Source organism: Artibeus jamaicensis, unplaced genomic scaffold (genome assembly GCF_021234435.1).
Source record: "Artibeus jamaicensis isolate MK-2021 breed Jamaican fruit bat unplaced genomic scaffold, CSHL_Jam_final contig_426, whole genome shotgun sequence".
NCBI classification, from domain to species: Eukaryota; Metazoa; Chordata; class Mammalia; order Chiroptera; family Phyllostomidae; genus Artibeus; species Artibeus jamaicensis.
This window is the reverse complement of record NW_026521826.1, coordinates 704,332-723,664: the sequence shown is the minus strand read 5'-3', so window position 1 is coordinate 723,664 and position 19,333 is coordinate 704,332. Positions and strand designations below refer to the sequence as shown.

Here is a 19,333-nt window from a genome sequence, read left to right as displayed (position 1 = left end):
TTAAAAATTGAGAAGTCTCTTGATTTACTTTTAGTGAGACTTTACAACTGAGATATTTCCCACATATAAAATTGATATAAAAAGTAAATATATAAACTTTAAAAAGATATATTAAGGGGTAAGTGTTTATATGTAGGATTTTTCAATGTCCTGTGAGTATTTCTTTCTCTGTGAGCTGATTCCACAAGTCATTGCCTTACAAGGCATGGATAAACAGTGCATCTTAGAGCTCATGTTAGATTTCACATAAAGTTTTTGATTTGTCTATATTAAAGATTAATATGATATGAAAATAGAGCATCTATAACACTATACATTGTATTATTGAAGAACTGGCCATTTTAAAAATTACTGGTACTCACAATTTTCAAAACCTCCCGTGTAGCATAACGGGGAATACACCATATGAAAGTCCAGATTAGAATACTGGGCTAAGAAATACCACAGCCTTACCTTTACGTAATCGTAAGTGCATCTTCGCATAACAGATACTGCCTCCAGAGTGAATGTACTGAAGGTGAGTTTAATGACTTTGTTCACAGGTGCAATTATGAACCATATGCAGTTTAAGTTCTTGTCATATCTCCCATTTGAGTCAGAATCAGGAGAGGTGAAGGTCTGGTCCGGGCCTGTCAGGTAGCCGCCGCATCCTTGCTGAGGCCCTGTGGTCAAGTACAGATCTCACTAAGCAGACGGAGAGAACAGACTGACATGGCAGATTTACCAAGTCGTATCATTTCTCTCTTCTCTCACACTTCCACAAATGTTACCAGATTGTCCAGTGGGCTGCTGTGGCCTTATGCAGGTGTGGTTGTTCCTTGCCTTAACTTCTTCATTACCTACTTTCTCCCCACCCCTCGCGCCAGCCCCTCAATCCACTTCTTCTCACTTGCACACACTTGCTTAGAAAAGCAGGTGACCAGACTGATTCTGTCTGCATTTTTACACCTGCTGATATGATGTATTAATGATTTCTCTAGTCTCAAAAAAAATCTAATTTTATAGAAAATAGTGTTCTCCATAATGAACTGGTAGAAACTATGAACATGTTTTACTTGTATGTTCCGCTTTTATGAACATTATCCAATTGCAAGTTGAACTTATGAAGATTTACCCAACATGCCAGGAAAACCATTTATTTAAATAATCTGTCAGAAAGAGGCTGAGAGGCATTTAATACTATGGTCCAGTTTATATTAAACCACACTTTTTATGTAATTGTTTCTTTCCCCAAAAGAAAGGAAAGCTAAAGAAGACCTCGAGTGGAAAAAAATTTACCTTGAAATAAAAATTTTGAAATTCAGACTAAAAAAAGAAAGATTAAAACATACCCCTGAGATAACTAAATGATCCACTATAAAAAAAATATGGAAAAACCTCAGAACATTGGATTTAGCTTCATTCACTTCACAGCCTAAGCCAATACCTCAGAAATGATGTAAGAAGAACATAAAAGGAAGAAAAACTATGGGCAATTTCAAAAGAAATAATGAGGACGATTTAGACTTAAAATAGCCCTAAGAGGACTGGGGACTACATAGGTGCTCAAAGTAATGTTCCCAAAGCGTGCTCTCCACACAGAACATTACTACTTTCAAAGTTAAACTGCGCTGAAATTGGTCTTCCCTGTTTTTCTCATTCCATTTACTCAGCTGTTCAAAGTGAAAGAGCTGCTTTCAACACTGGTGGGGGGGGGCACTACGATTTTGGACTTGAAGCTGGGCCAGAAACACCACGATGGCAGCCCTCCTGAACCACACAGGGCACCACTCGCAGTGTTTTTCAGGAGAGACGCATTATCCAGTAGGTCAGACTGTCTTGTCCACTGCTTCTGAGTCAGGTCAAACTACAGATTATTTGCACAGACGTTTCCTGGAACTGAACTAATTCCAAAGGACCATTTTCTGATATTTCCATATATGGTATTTAGGACAAAATTATTCTGAAACCAAAGCCATGCACGATGCTTCATGACTTAACTCTAATAATTCTTTTTATATTAAACAGGCCTGCAAAGTAAAAAAAAAGATGGAGCTTGCACAGCTTTTATTTCAGAATCAACTAATTGTTACTTAAGGAAACCACTTAAGCTTACTGACACGCAGAGCAGGGAAGAACAATTACTTAAGGTATTAATTAATTAATACATGTATTTATTTATTCAATAAATATTGTTTCAATATTCAAGGAAATACATTTAGCATTGAAGTGGGAAGAAGATGAATAATAGTCTAACAGCAATGATGGGATGTAAATAATGACAGTACAATTTAGAAACTGATAGATGCCATGAAAGAGGCAGGGAAATCTTGTGAGTCTTCAAGAAGGGGGAGGTTACTTCAGGCTATGATGATCTAGAATGTTCAAGGAGGAGGTGATATGTGATCTGGGTCTTAAAGGAAAAATAGGATGAGACCATGTAGCGATGGGATGGCACTGGCAATCCCAGGCTGACAGATCCTCATGACCAAATGTTAAGTGGACAAGAATTTCCATCATATGCACAGGAAAGCAGAATTCTGTCTGTGAAAACAATAGAGACTTGAAAGAGAATGATGAGGAGTAAGACTGGGAAACAGCATGGGCTGTTCCACAGAGGGCCTCGATGGAACACACAGAGCACAGAGTTTGATATTTAGACTTTTTTTCTGTGGATAGTCAGGTCCACTTGAAAGGTTTTTGGTCAGAGGAATGGTAGAGTCAGAATGCACTTTCTAGTCAAGTCTGATCTAAAATCGTCCCTGGTGGTATGGGACTGGTGGAGACGACAGCAGATAGGAAGATGTTGTCCTGGAGGCAGCAAGGGACCAGGAAGAGTTGGAGGTTTGTCTGCAGCAAAATGGGGCTGCTTGACTTTACTCTCTTAGTGCATCAGCTCCAGAAAACTAAGTGCTATTTTTAAAAATTCAAGCTCTATATTTTATCACTACTTGTTTATTAATTGTTACTAAGTTAATAAGGGCAGAATGATAGTTGTAGCTGGGCACAGTAAGTGCCATTAAACACACTTACTGTACAATACCACCACCACTGCCACTATTACTTATAGTAATGTCCTAAGATAGAAAGGCCCTTCCTCCGGGGAGCCCCAGAGCAAGCATCCAGATGTCGTTGGCATGTGTTGGCCCAGACTGAGTGGTAGATAGGACGATTCCTAGTTCTCCATGCCCTCTGTCTTCAGTTTCTCTCTTCGAAGTGCACTAGAATGGGCAGAAGACGTTTTTCTGTCCACTGGATGTTAGGCTTGGCCATATGACTTGCTTCAGACATTGGGACATTAGTGGTCATGAAGTGAAAAGAGGCCTTAAATGGGCTTCTGTTTTTGCTTGGCCTTTTGTACTCCTGTGGTTCCCCCAGAGCCCATGCCGCAGGTGACTGCTGGTAAAAGAGAAAGTGGACATAGAGCCCACCTGAACCCAGCCTGAAGTCTGGGCCAAGTGCGGTTAACCTGCAGGCAGACCAGTCTGCAGACATGTACACGATAAAAATAAACGCTGCAGGCACAAACCACTAAAATTTGGGTGGTTTGCTATATGCCCTTATTGTGGTAATAGCTGACTAATAAATAGCTTGAGTGATCAATGTGCAATAAAGCACATTTGCTTAAATTCTTAAAATATGCACACAAAATTAAAAAAATAAATAATTCACATTAAAAATAAAAAGGGCTGAAAGACAATCCTTTCCAAAACAGTCAAATAATTAAGTAAATAAAACATTACATGAATTATATAATTTATATTATATATGATTATAAGCAAATATAATATTATGAGTGAATAGTCCAATGATTGAAGTAAGTGTGTAAGTAACATGAGTAAAGTAACATATGACTAAACACCTTTGATATTCATATGGCACAGAAAATTGTTATAATTGCTCTGATCCGCCCACTCTTTTAAAAAATTTTCGGTTATAGTTCACATTCAATATTATTCTGTATCCTTTCCCCATTTTTATATTAAAACATATAAAGTACAAATGCTCTGTGCTTTTGCTCAGCCAACGGCAAAATGTGAACATAAATGTGTCTTTGAGAAACATAAAGATGAATAATTAACAAAAAAAGGGTTTTCCACCAAAAAGCATTATCACTGCATTACTGTTGCTGTATTTTGACAATATCTGAGTAGAATAGGGGAACTTTGACTATGAAAGTTTCATACATAAGAAAATGATATTTATTTACTGATAAACATACTAGCATTATAAAATTCCTTTTGTAAAAACTACTACTAGACCTTAACCTTGTCATGTGGCTTAGCACCATAAATCCATCAGCTTCCTTGTTACTACACAGTGTTCTGCTGTCTAGTGAATTCCCACCCATCAGCACCTCTGTTGGCAGTCAGGGCGCATCAGAAGCACTCGTCATGTCTCCCTAACCTCCTCGCCAACTTGGAAGCACTTCTAACAGAAGACAAAGAAGATGTTTGGCTACAAAAATACTGGAAATATAAACCCGTAGTAAGCAGTGAGATCTGGGTCAAGATCTACTTAATTAAAAATCAGTAACTGAATCCTAAAATTACTTCTCTCCAATTATTAAACTTCAGAGTGAAGCTCCAGACAGGATAGATCTGATAAGGTAAGAAATAGCTATATTACCTATGTGAAAAAAAAATATTTTGAAGACTTTGTGGAGTCAGATACAATTCTGAATAATTATCTTGAGAACTGACATTTTCTGTGGTGGACATTACATGTGGCTGATACTTTGTTGAAGTCATCTGGACGGCATCTCTATCCATCTCTAGATAACTTCTACTTACACAAATGGTGGGTGGCTGACATACCTACGATAAAGACTGGCCTGAGGTAAGGCAGTTTCCGGTTCCCTGGTGAGCCAGCTGCAGCTGTAGGTGGTAGCTGAAGGATGCTCAGTTTTGCACAGAACATAAAAGCATTGAAAACTGTTGCCTTAGAGAAATGGGGGTGAACCCAGAGAGCTGATGATTTTCTAGCTGCGGTATACGACCGCCCTAAAGCCGTTGAATTTGTTTTAAAAATTCAACTAGGTTACAGATGAACCTGTTTTGTCTTTTTCTCTAAAAGTACACTGAATTACCCTGGCCAATTTGGCTCAGTTGGTTAGAGCATTATCCCAAAACCAAAAGGTTGCAGGTTCAATCCCCAGTGTGGGTGAAAAATGTCTTCAGGGGAGGGTAAAAAAACATAAATTGAATTTATTATTTCACTCCCTAAACTTAATCATGTACAACCTTTTAGGTATTATATTTATGTTATAAAAAAATTCTTAAGAATTTTTGTAATATAAGTTATATGCTTTTTTCTATTTGTTTGTTTTTAGTAATGTCACCTGATTTGACTTATTTTACATATCTTAATTTGAAACCCAGGCTAATTTAACCTACGATGTATATTTAGTCTGGTAATATTTGGGTTGCATAAAACTAAATTACTAAAAGAAAGGTGATTTACTAAAAGAAAAATAATTTCAGCAGTTAATCAGTAGCTAAGGCCATGAGGAAAAGAGTAATGCAATGTATAAAAAAACTTAGGATAATGATAATTTTATTATATTTTAATTTATTTTGCTTTTTTGGGTCTTATAGAAAACACCATAAGTATGTATCATTAGTCCCTTGGCATTCCGTGAGAATTATTCTTGCCAACTTTGAAATTTAAAACATGATTTACTAAGGAAAATGATATGATCATACCAACTGATGCAGAAAAAAGGATTTGACAAGATCTAACACACACTCATGGTAAAAACACTCAACAAACCAGGAATAAAAGGAATTTTCTCAACTTGACAAAGAGTATCTACCAAAGTTCTACAGCTAACATAATACTTACTTGTGAAAAATTAGAAACAAGGCAAGAATGTTTTACTCTCACACCTGTTACTTGGCACAGCACTGGGAATTCTTGCCGGTGTAGTAGGCAAGGAAAGCAACGCACACACTGGGAAGGAAAAAGTGGAGCTGCCTCTGCCTGCAGGTGTAAAACTCCCAAGGAATCTGCGCAGAAATTCCTGGAACACTTACAGTGAATTTGACAAAAACTTGGCTATAAGGACAACACACAAAAACCAATCACATCCATATGCACTAACAACAAACATACGGAAACCAAAACGAGGCACTCAGTTACTCCAAAGACAGGGCTATGCTTAGGCATGCACAGTGAAACACCTATGGGGTCTGTGTGCTAAAAAGTACAAAATGGTAAAAGAGATCAAAGGTCTACATGAATGAAGAGACATATGTGTTCAAGGACTGGAAAACTCAACAGAGTGAAATGACTATTATTACCAAATTGATGAATAGGTATAATGCAATTCCTATCAAACCCCAGCAAGATTTTTCCATCAACATAGAAAAGTCTACATAAAGTTTACATGGAAAGGCCTGGGCCTTTGCATAGCTCAAACAATCTTGACAAAGAAGAATAAAGTAGGGGAATTAGTTTATAAGGCAAAAGAAAGTTTGCCTTATACATCTCAGACATCAAACAAAAATTACTTCAAAATGGATCATATACATAAAATGAAAACTGTAAACCATGAAAATAAACTATTATATGAAATCAGAGCAGAAAATCTTTAATACATCAGGATAGGCAAAGAATTCTTACCATTGACACCAAAAGCATTGTGAGTGTGTGTAAAGGGGCTTTCTCAAAATTAAAAACTTTTGTGCTAAGAAAGGGCTTCTTAAGAGGATGAAAAAATAAGCTATGAATTGGGAGAAAATATTTGTAAACCACATAACACTACTATTTCAGAATACATAAAGAATTCTCAAAACCCAATAGTGAAAAAACAAAAAATCCAATTAGAAAATAGGCAAAAGATACAAACAGATATTTCAGCAAAGAAGATTTACACATGACAAAAGGACACATGAAAATGTTCACCATTAAGGAAATGCAAACCATCTGCTAACTCTGGCCAAAGTAACCACACACACACACACACACACAGTGAGAGCTCAATGTAGAACAGGCTCTCCAGAATGGGGTGACGGGGCTTGTTGGCCCCAAAGTGTGGATAGCACAGAAAGTACTCTTCAGTGACTTCCTAATAAAAATGATAGAATCCAGATGACATGGAATAGTATCTTAAAGTGCGGACTAAAATAAATGCCAAATTATAAATCTACATTCAGCAAAAAAATCCCACAAAATTGAAGACAAAATGAGGTTTTTTTTTCAGAAAAACAATGAAAAAATGTAACCAGGAGTTTTGCAATAAGTTAAAAAACACTAAAGGGAGTTCTAAAAGAAAGAAATTGATCCCATATGGAAGCATAGAAATTTAGGAAGCAAAAAACAACAATGGTAAGTATATATAATTACTAATTGCATAAAACAGTGAAAATGCTTTAATAAGTAAAATGTACATAGAATTAATATAATTAACACTAATAGCACCAAACAGGAAGTGGGTAAATGAATTTAAAAGATTTTAAGGTCCTTGCATTTATCATGAAGTAGTAAAACAACTAGTTTTAAGTTAGATTCTAATGAGTCAAGAGTGAATATTATAATTTCTAACATAACAATCAAAAGGAGAGTAAAACAATATATGAGTAATAATTTTTAAAAAGTAATAAAACTGATCAATTAAAAATGCAAGAAAGAATAGTTTTTAAAAAAAACCCTTAAGAACAGCTGGGACAAAAAGTATCCAAGTAATACAATGGTCTGTTTAAATCCAATAATGTTTGTAATTTTATCCTATGTAAGCACATTAAATTCTTCGATTGAAAGATAAAACAAAACAAAATACAAATATATTCTTTGAGATAGGGAAAAGTTGACAGAGAAGAGGCTGAACAATATACTATGCGAACATGAACTGAAAGAAAGCTTGGGAAGCTGTACTATATCTGAGAAAGTGGACAGTAAGGTAAGAAGCATTACAAAAGGAAATTGCAGAATGATACAAGTTAATTCATTGGGAAGATACAACAATTGTTACTGTGTATGTGCCGTGTGGACAAGGACGAACCTCTTCCCAGACCTTCCTGCTGAGCTTCCTTCTAATTCTCATGTCAGATTACCTTACACTAACTGGATATCCTAAAGGCACCAAATTCTCCATACCAAAACAAAAAATTCTTATTTTTTTCTACAAAATCTGGTCCTTTTCTATTAATTTTGTATTTGGTAGTGGCGTGTTGTCCAGACCTTAGGATCATCATTTTCTCCTGTCTCCTCACTACCTTATCTAAACACGATTGTGTCCTGTTGATTCCACATCTTTAGTATTTCTCCCTTCCATCCCCTTCTTGTTTTTCCCATTGCCACCACTCTCGTCATCCCCTGCTTAACTATTGCAATACTTTCCTAATTTTTTCCTGCCTAAAATTGCTGCCCCTACTTCAAAACATCATCCTCACATGTGCAAGAATGTGATTTCTAAAACAAATCTAACTAGATCACAGTACTCTTCAGCTCATAACAATCAATGGCTCCACTTTGCCTACGAGGCAGAGCCTCCCTCGCTAGCCCTGCTTCTCTCTCTTGTCTCAGGGTCTATCGTTGTCCACCTTATATCCCAAAGCAGCACCGAACAATGCGTAGGTCAGTCTGTAGCCTCTGCAATGCAAAGCATCTGTAACTTTGTGCCAGCTTTACTTCCCCCACAGAATGCCTGTTTCCCAGTGAGGGCCCTCTCACCCTTCCAAGTTAATAACTCTGTATAGCTAACATGTATTGCATGCCAAATGAGAGCCAGAGAATGTCTGGTTTAGTTTAATCTTCACCACAGCCCTATGAGACAGTTACTATCACTGTGCTCATTTTATAGGAGAGAAAATCAAGACAAAAAACAGGTGATTTGCCTAAGGTCAAACTTGGGATGTACAGGACCTGGGTGTGAACCCAGGAAGTCTGGCGCCAGAGCTTAGTCATGTCAGTTACACAATAACTTGGGGCTCACAGTCTCTGAGCTGCTTTCTCTAACAACCCCGTGTCCTCCACTGCACGCCAAAGTATCACCAGGCTTTTCTTTTCTGTTAAAAAGCATTTACCGCTCTGGCTGGTTTAGCTCAGTGGACTGAGCACCGGCCTGTGAACCAAAGGATTGCAGTTGATTCCCAGTCAGGGCACATGCCTGGGCTGCAGGCCAGTTCCCAGCAGGGGACCCACAAGATGCAACCATACATTGATATTTCTCTCCCTCTCTCCTTCCCTTCCCCTCTAAAAATAAATAAACAAAATGTTAAAAAAAAAACCAAAAGAATGTAAGGTTATAAAAAAATTAAAAAGTAAAATAAATTTAAAAAGCATTTACCATACCAAATTTATGGTTATTTGCAGACCATTCTACTTAAGTCAACTTCTCAAGAATAGGGAAAAGCTCATTGCCTGAATAAAATATAGCTGGTGAATATTATTGAACAAGCAAGAAAGAAATAAATAGAAAATAGAAATAGCTCTTATCAGATGGATCTTTACTTTCTAGTAGAAGTTTATAAAGGAAATTTTTAAATTAAATATACTTCTTAATTTCTAAAGCTGTCACTATATTATCAACATTATGTACATGTACATGTGTATGAATATATGTAGGTATACATAATTTTTAAAAAACAAATGACTTTTTGGTTCTATGTATCAACCTGTTTTGAAAGCTGGCTTAGTTGCCTTTCATGAGATATTTGATTGTGAAAACATGGTGATTGGGACAACAATAAAAGAGTCATCAAAAGACTTAAAATGCTGCCCAAGGGGTAGGTTTTCAGTAGAAAATTGCCTCTCTAGCTAAAAATTTGCAATGATAAATGATATCAGAGGTCTGTTACTTAAGAAAATTTAATCTCTGAGTATTAGATTTTAGGAGGCAGAGCAAATTTAATAATTTATAAAATTCAGGACACAGTGTGTAGCAATGCCATTTTAAAAAAGTAAAACTCTATTTATTCAACATTGGCAATTACAAAATCGAAAGTTATCAAAAAATTAAAAACGTTCTGTTTAGAGAGATCAGGAAAAATAGCAATGTGCTGCTCAGTGATCATCAAATAGGTCACAATAAGAAAGATGTAGAATTCCTAAAGTCAACCAAGCATCCAATGGCTTTTTAATACTAATGGGAGCAAGGAACTGTCCCATTGTTCTTGTTGATGTATGAGATTGTGCACGGTTGTGAGGATATTTCGACTTTTACTACTGTGGTGGCAGTACTGTTTAACTGACACGGGGGTCACATTCCCAGTTCTGCTCACGACCACTGAAGGGCCTCGGCAAGTCACTCACTTTCTTTGCAACTTAGTTCCCCAATCTGTAAGTTAAACTATATGATTAGAATACCAATCACAAAAATAAGTGTCCAAATGCCTTCATTTTATTAAAATCCTGTGGTAAGAAATTTTACTACACTGGAGGCCATCATTGGACTAGAGTTCTTTTGTTATACAGAGATTTATTATTGTTATATTCCAAGTCAGTTATACTTTCCATAACTGTGTACTTTACCATTATGCCATGGAAAGCCCGGAAGACATACGTGACATTTGTCTGTCAACATCAGAAAGATATTTGGCTTTACTTCATATATATATAAAATATATATTATATATTATTTACTGCATATATAGTATATAGTATATATATGTAGTAAAGCCAAGTATCTTTATATATTGTATATTATAAATTATATACTTATGTGTTATATATTATATATTTTATATAATATATAATACACATTATAATATAATATATTATATCATAAAACACATATAGTGTGCATATATAAATATATATTTATAAATATAAATAGTATGTATAATATAAATACTATATTTAAATTTCTGTATTATAAAATATATTATATTATAAATGTATATTATGTAAGGTTTATATTATAAACATAATATAGTATATATTATATAATAAATTTATTATATAATATATACATTATAGAGTATATAACTATTTATAATATATAATTATAGTATATAAATGTTATAAATATAATTATACCACATTCTACTACTTACAAATAATATACTTTATTAAATACATATATTTCTTTGTGGACAGGAGGAAAGAGTGACTGATACAGTTATGTGAGATATTTGGATACAATAGGATAGTACCAAATATGGGACTAGGTACAAATTTGAATGCCACTACGAGAAAGCAGGCAATGTCAAATGAGAAGCTAAAAGTGGAGAAAAGCAGCTCTACCTACCCAAATGTGTAAGAAAAAGAAATGACTTGCCTCTCAGAAAACTCCCCCAGAATCTCCCTCCATCCCCCGGTTAATTTGTTGATGGCCACAGTGGTGGGAAACCAGTGAACTGGGGAGGCAGTGCTCCCTGGCCCAAAGCTCGGCTTTACCTCTTAGGAAGCCTGACTGCAGACAATGGCTTAATCTCTTTACTTCTTATTGCCTGTCTAAGGGTTACAAGAGATGATCTATGTGCAGTGCCTTGTGTGGATGCTCAGTGACAGGGGGTCGTTATCACCATGCCCTGGGACTTTGTGACAAGTCTTTTCTGGAGAGTGAGAAGAACATAGAGCTACCACACAAAGTTAATAGATTTTTTCATATATTGAAATGAAGACAAGAATACAGCCTATAGTCCTAATAATGTTTTGTTTCTAAACCACTGATTTACAGCCAAAGAATCATTGAAGTGTTTACTGCTAGTCAGATATGCTTTGCTTATATGCTCCTCGGAACACTACAGCAAAGCCAGGTTGAACCAGTAAGAATCATGATTAGGGAATCTACAGTTACAAAAACTTAACCCCAAACATCCAATTATCTGAGATAAAACTGGGTTACATTTTAAGGAGGTCTGTGGCTTAAGGTATAAAGAATAATTGTTTCCCAGCTCTTGTTTACCTGAATAGTTTTCAAAGTGTTATCTTATAATTTACCATTAAGTCACTTCTATCACTCAGCTTAGTCTCCACCATACCAACTGGTGTCATCTTGCAACAATCTCCCATTCAAGACCAGGGGCAGCAGTCTGGCCCTTTACTTGGGGGGGGAGATGTTAGGGTTGGGGGACCACAGACCTTGATGCTGGAATACATGTTAATAAAAACCTTTTATTTTCTTTTTGCTGATGTCGAACTTTGCCCCTGTTTAATTGCTTCTGTAAGGTTTTGGTGAACTAAGCATGTGTTCATTTCTTAGTGGTATTTCTACATTCTCAGCTCAGCAAAAATCCCTTTTCAGTAAAAACGCACAGAGAATAAACTGCAGATGACCTTATCTTTGGAATCAGCTCCCAAGAGAAGCCCAGTTACCAGTGAAAGTTACAAGACTTAAAAAGGGCTGAAATAAGCTTAGTTTAGTTTTCTGCAAATGGGTTTACAATTTCAGCTCATCTCATTGTTGGACTTTATCATAGGGAGCAAATGACATTAAGAGGATAAATAGACCATGCTGCTTTCGAGTAATACCCCCATTATTGCTAAACTCAGAGCTATTGGAGCGGTGACTTATAAAATTATCCAAGCTATAATTCAACTACTTATTGCATTTGTACTTTTAAAAGCAATGTGGTTTGACAGCTTATATATCGCTGCTGAGACGTGCATAGAGACATACAGCCACTGATACTTAGTTTCACTGAATATTTTTAAGTTTATTCTCTTATTGTTTTGCTATGGAATTTTAGAATGCCTCTTAAGGTCCAAGCTTAACACCAACACTGTGAAACTTACAGAGAACTAGAAGCCAAAGGAAATTTAACAGGTTTTTATATTTTTCTCCATTTCCTGTGACCGTATTTTCCATCACTGGGGCCCCAGTCTCATTGGCTCTCTCTTGTCTCCCTTTCCTCTTTTTTGATTCCCTCTTACAAGCAAACCCTTGTTCCACTCCCCCAACTTCACCCTGCCATGGTACATGTTTTCCTTTAGCACAATGTTTGAGAGATGTTCAGATCGCAGATAAAAAACCCAGATGCTCCGGCTGGTGTGGCTCAGTGGATTGAGTGTGGGCTGTGAACCAAAGGGTCACTGGTTCGATTCCCAATCAGGGCACATGCCTGGGTTGCAGGCCAGGTCCCCAGTGGGGGACACATGAGAGGCAACCACACATTGATGTTTCTCTCTCCATCTTTCTCCTTCCCTTCCCCTCACTTTAAAAATAAATGAATAAAATATTTTTAAAAAAACCCAGAGACCAGACACACATTGACCCACATGTTGAATCTGATCCCAGGATCCTAACTCTCTAAGAGGGAAAGTGATCCAACTTACTCACCAAGTAATAGCTAAACTCTATGAACCATAATTGCATTTTGAACGTGAAGCAATTTTAGATACAATTTATGACATATTGTATATATTATGTATAATATAATGTAATGATAAAGTAGGTATAATTTATTCAGTTATTCTTTAATGTGTCCAGACAGCCAATATTGTAGAAGTGACAACTATATGCTAGGCCTCTGCAGGGCCTTAGAATTTAATTGGAATTTAGCTTTCGAGTTCAGATTTAAATGATAAAATGTACCTTCGGGTATGCTGGTTAGATTCCATTACAAATAAGTAAGAACCAGAAATTGCTGTACCATGAAGTGGTCCTGTTGATAAAAATGACCTGTCACCCGCTCCCCCACTTCACAGATGAGGTGGTGTGGGTCAGGGAGCCCTGCAGAAAACCAGAACTTCAACATTACTTTCTAATACAAAGTCATTCTCTTTGACATGTACGGTACTTTGCAGGAATTGTCTACTTCATCCCCATCACATTCTTAAAAGATAGAGAAAGTGGTAATACTTCACACTGTTCTTTTTAGTGGATAAAATTGAGCTCAGGTCTATTATGAGACTTTTCTAAAGCATCTCCCAGGCAAGGATGTAATGAAGCAATTGGGGCTTGGCCACCTACTTTCTAGTGTACAGCTCTTGCCGTTTGGGCATGTTCCCACCTTGTGGACGGTGATTCACTTTGTCCTTGTTAAACATGCACTGTGGCATTTTTGCCTTTGTCATAGCAGAGGTCTGTGAGTCTGACCTGATGCCACCTGGCTCATCCTCTGTATGACACATACTGGGGAGAGAGGCAGGCAGACAGCGGCCCTCACCCTCAGCAGGTGGGCTGTAGGCAATCGGGGGCCAGGAGTGTTAGTCATGTGTCCAGGATTCACAGCTTTAGGTGAGATGAATCTCTTGTCCCTGATGCCCCCTTGTCCCTAATATTGCCATTTTCTCCAGGGCAATGCTTTGTTCTTTTAGGACATGTCATCCTGACAAGGGGTCATGCTTCACATTCTCCTTGGCAATTCACTGATCCAAATACTCACAGATGTCATACCTAATTGGGTTAAGTTCCATTTTTGACCTTGACATTTTGCCAAATTGTTATAGAATACATTACTTTAGAAGCAAATGAAATGACTGTGGTGATACACAGTAAATAAATGTACTGTAAATCCTCAGTCTAATCCTGTATCTGCAAGTTTGGTGTCTAAGGTCATGAGCATGTCTCGATTAGACTGACTGAGCTGCACTCAGTCACATACCAGTACAGTAAGAGGATGGGAGGGCTTTGCAGGTTTAAAAACATGTTCACAAGTCTAAAATGCTTCACGAGTGATGCAGGTGAGCAAGGTCACAATCAAAGCAGATCTCAGTGGTAAAGGAGTGGCAGAAACTCAACTAACAAGTTAAAAGAATAAAGGGTACTTGTAAGTGTCGATTCTGCACTGTGGAGAATGCCCACCTTCTCCAAATCCACAGGACTGATGGCTTTTAAACTTGATGGGATTATAGACACCGTTGACAACTGGATGAATGCTCTGCAGTCTCTAGAGAAAAAATGCTCAGATCTGCAGATAATTCCAGGGTTTCACAGATCCCCAAGGCCCAGTATGATGACTTTGCTGGTTATCAGTCATTTGTGATCCATTATTCATGCGGTGTCGGAGTGCAGCGGGAAAGGGGAAGATGGGTTTCCATTACAGTGGGATGTCAGCTCCCAGGAAGTGCCTGCTCTGCTTTTCCTGCACGGGGGCCCCACTAGGGGGGCCCCTGGCAGCTGCAGTTCCAAGAAAGAATGAGACCTCATTTCACTGCATAGTTAGTAATTAATAACAAACAAGGGGACACTTCCCCAAAATGCATTCAGACCCAGTGGCAATACAAATAGAACACACACACAAGGAGACATTTACCTAATAATCACATAATTATGTGAGCTGGCTCTTCACTGATTTCTGATCAATTACAGCTACTGTTTCTAATCGCCAAGTGTGTAATCTAAATAGCAAAACTGCAAAACTCTAGTGTTTTAATCAAGATGAACTGAGATGCTGCAGACTAAAATGGTCTCCTCTTTCCCTTAATGATTTACTCAGTGAAGATACCATTTCCTGGGCTGACCTGACAGCCGTGGAAACAAAATCCACTCTGGCCCACAAGGTTGCTTTCCCCGCTGGTGGAAACACGGGGCAGGGTTGAGTGGCTGAGATGGGCGTGAAGGTCATCCCGTTAGCCAAGTCTAAGTTTTGTATCCAGATGGATAACTAAACGATTCCGTAAACTCTAGGATTCACTCTCCTCTTATTCTCCCTCCCTTTTTCCTCACCACACACAACACAAAAACACAAACAAAACAAGATTAGAGTTAAGCAGAATGATTGTCTAATTCATATGTGTGGCCTTGAAAGCTTTGTGACACCATACAATTCAAAATTATAACATTTAGATTTTCAATTAAAAATTATTGCTAAAAATTACTTAGAACTACCCAAATATTTCCAAGGAGCTGATGGAGTGTAAGGATGAAAAAGAGGTCAAAGTCACCACTGGGAGGTGCAGCGGTGGCGCAATGCCAGTAAGTGGTGAGACCCCACGTCTGCTCTCTGCACTTGAGCCTTTTCTCTGACTGTGATCAGAGGGAAACAGCAATTGACTTAAAGTGTCTAGTGCTCATGGGCGAATGGCGCCTCTGACAGTGTAAGATTTTTCTTCCTGTGCCATTTCAGGCCAGTAAAAATCACAATAATTCCGAAAGTGACTTCTTTGTTGCCCGGAAAAACAGAGTGATTTAATGAGGCTGGAGAACACCAGCTAACTTGGCCAGCCTCCTGCAGATGATAACTGTGTGAGGTGCTTAAGACTATTTCTTCAATGGTCATGGGGACAAATAGGAGGGAGAAGAAAAACAACTTGAAAGCAGGTAATAAGAACAAATGCAAATATATGCCACTTGATTCTAAAGTCTGTGCTAAAGGCAAGAGTATATGAGTTCTTTTGCATAAAAACAATCGCGAAGGGAAAATTAATTTTTCTTTCAAAACAGCCTCTTGGATTTTGTACAGCACTTCGCTCAGGCAGTGCCATGAAGGAAACACTCTCTGCCCCTGAGATTTGCTTTCAAGTCATTGTTGGGAGAGAGAAGTAGGGTAGGTGGTGGAAGTGATTTTCAGGTTCAATTTATCATGATGACTGTGGCTTACTATGAAGCCTTCGAAACACAATGTCTAATTGCTTCCCTGAAGAAATGCACACAGACACACACACACAAATCACGCTAGATGCATAGAAGTTCAAGGTAAGCTCTGCTTTGAATCAGAGGGATGAGGGTTATCCACAGCAGGCGGTAAAGAGAAATAAAGAGTTTGAACAATAAGTCAGGATTCTTTTGGTAGAAAATTTGCCAGGTTTCACTGAGACTTCACAGAATATAGAATTTGTTTGGTGAGCCATTCATTTTCAGAACATCAATCACACCTCTATTCAAATGGAAGAATCAAAACGTTTTCCAGAGCCAAATATAAATTATCTTAGATTGTGCCACTGATGCTGTGAGTATAGATAAACAGAGGATTGATTAGCTACCTTATAGGATTTAAAGTCCTTTGTTAATTTTATAGAGATAATTATTTCTCACACACAGTGGGGCTAAACCGAGGTGCTATTTTTATTTATCCTCACATTTAGCTTTTCCTTTTACCTCTAGATAGTGCCTAGATCATTATTTCCAGCCCAAATTGTTTCCCAAGCTTCAACTTCCTCCTATATTTTTTTAATTTAGGTACCTCATGAGCCCTCCCCAACCCTAAATGCTCCAAACTAAATACTTAGTCTCCGAAGGCACCACTATCCAAGTTACTCATAAAAAGGCATCAACGGGGCATGTCCTTGTGTCATGTACCAAGTTCCAAATGCCGTTTGTCCAGGGTGCCTTCTGAGTATCCCCGCGACCTCTGCCCTCTCTTTCGTTTCCATTCGTGCTGTGTTAGTTTGAGTCTTCAGCGTTGGCCATCTGGAATTCTATGATAAGCTTCTTCCTTCTCAGGTCAGAAGGCCCCCTGAGACTTTCTCCACACTGGTACCACTATGCTCTTCCCATGAGTCATCTGGCCATTTAGTCCTCACCTAAAATTATCCAAGGCTCTTTAGCATTTCAAGGATAAAGTTGACCGAGGCTTTGGAGCCTTCTTTCATGATCTGGCCCTGGGCTGCCTTCAGGCTCCACTTCTACCACTCCCATGGGTGATTAACGAAGGCTCAGGGCTCATGTGAGATGGCTGTGTAGATAGACTTCACCTTAGCAAACTAGAGAAGTACATTTGTTGAGTGATTTAAAAAAACCCTCAGAATATATTACACATAATATAAAAAACCAAAACTTCATGTGACATATTCCCCTAAACCTAAAATGAAAAAGCAACTTTAGCCAGGTGAAAAAAATTAAATAAAGCAAGAAGTAAGCATCATGAAAAATAGATTTACATGCCCATAATTCTTACCCAATGTCTGCCGGAAAGTTATCTTCCAACCTCTTGCTGTTTGAAATGAATCTGTGTTGAACACCAGAAGCATACTATTATTACTGCTCTTAACATTTGGTGGAAGCTTGGAACCACAGAATTTGCCAAGAAGGGGATCACTGATGTTATAACCATCATACACTGCCAGGTAGTCTTGGGAGCAGGAGGTGGAGGGAACCACATTGAAGTCACTGAACCTGTGAAATGAACCTTGTAAATACTGATGTTCTCCACTTGGATCTATAGTAAATAGTGCCTTTATTTCCTGACCCCTCCCTCCAAAAGACAAAGGCTAAAAGCAGAACATGCAAGCTATTCTTGATAGGAAATATTAGAAACAAAACGCTATTTTACTAATCCATTAAAAAAATTAGCCAACATTTTTTAAGTGACCTCAATATGTCAAAAAGTGTGTGGTAAGCACTGGGGATATAAAAATGAGTTAGATATGGACGCCTAGGAGTTTAGAGTCAGGGACATATTAAGTCTATTTGAGATTAAGTTATGACAAGTTGAACTGATATATATATATATTTTCATTTCAGTCTCATTAAGAATATAGCATTTAGCCCTGGTCAGCATGCCTTGGTAGGTTGGGTATTGTCCAGCAAGGCAAAGGGTCACCAGTTCAATTCCCAGTTAGGGCACATGCCTGGGTTGGGGCATCTTCAGGAGGCAACAGATCAATGTTTCTCTCTCACATTGATGTTTCTTTCCCTTTCTTCCTCCCTTCCTTCCTCTCTAAAGAAACAAATAAAACCTTTTTTTCAATCTAGCACTTACTCTGTTCTCTTGTTATTTTGTGCCATTAAGTGGTACTATCATCTGTTCTTTACTTATGAGAGGGCGCTAATGCCGTGGAGGGAACACTGGTTTTAGAATCAGAGCTCCATCCTCATTCTTACAGTCATTGTTTCCCCCTTTAAAAGTTGGAGTTTATAGTAAAGTTAACCACAACAATACGCAAAAACAAACCACGGTGTCTGGCAGATAACAGATGTTTTTTAAAAAAAACACAAAACAAGTGATCATTATTGCTGTTTTGAAAATCAGGAGTATGAAATAAACTATTTCTCATAAAATAAATTCTAAAATTTAAAGTCAATGGTAGAAAAGAATGAACTCAATTCTCTTGAATCTTCCATGACTGACATAAGCAGAAACTCACATTTAAGATCATTCTGGTGGTCCCGGGAACTACGCCACGTAGGCCCACTGTCTGCCCGCCAGTGTTTGCTAGGATTGCCCTACTGTGCACACTCTGAGGTTTGACATGGTCCTGAGATATACATTTCCATGACCAAAGCAAGTCTCAGGAGTGGTAGGTACTACTTTTTGGAAGAATATTATGAACCTACTACTCAGTTTACCACAATTGCCTGCCTACTGCAGTGATGATCTCAGATGCAAATGCAGAAATGAAGTTTCCACCAGCCTGAGCCACTGAGTGACCATAATGAGCTGAGCCTCAGGCAGGTCACACTGGACACGCTCCTACAAGTGAGAACTAAACTCGTTGAGTTATACTACTGTGCCCTCGTGCTGCTTGCTACCTCTTATAACCTACACCTCTGACAGACGCACCTCTAACTTTTATTATGGCCTAA

At 37.9% G+C, this 19,333-nt stretch overlaps 1 protein-coding gene across 1 annotated transcript in view; it reads right to left on the bottom strand.

Annotated features, from left to right (window-relative positions):
- CUBN (cubilin) overlaps positions 1 to 19,333 on the bottom strand; it is a 263,178-nt gene that overhangs the window by 22,349 nt on the left and 221,496 nt on the right. The window contains exons 59-60 of the mRNA XM_053665793.1: positions 17,706 to 17,923; positions 454 to 662 (exon numbers count right to left, since the gene is read on the bottom strand). Coding sequence (XP_053521768.1) covers positions 454 to 662; positions 17,706 to 17,923 — 427 coding nt within the window. The remainder of the gene's footprint in view (positions 1 to 453; positions 663 to 17,705; positions 17,924 to 19,333) is intronic.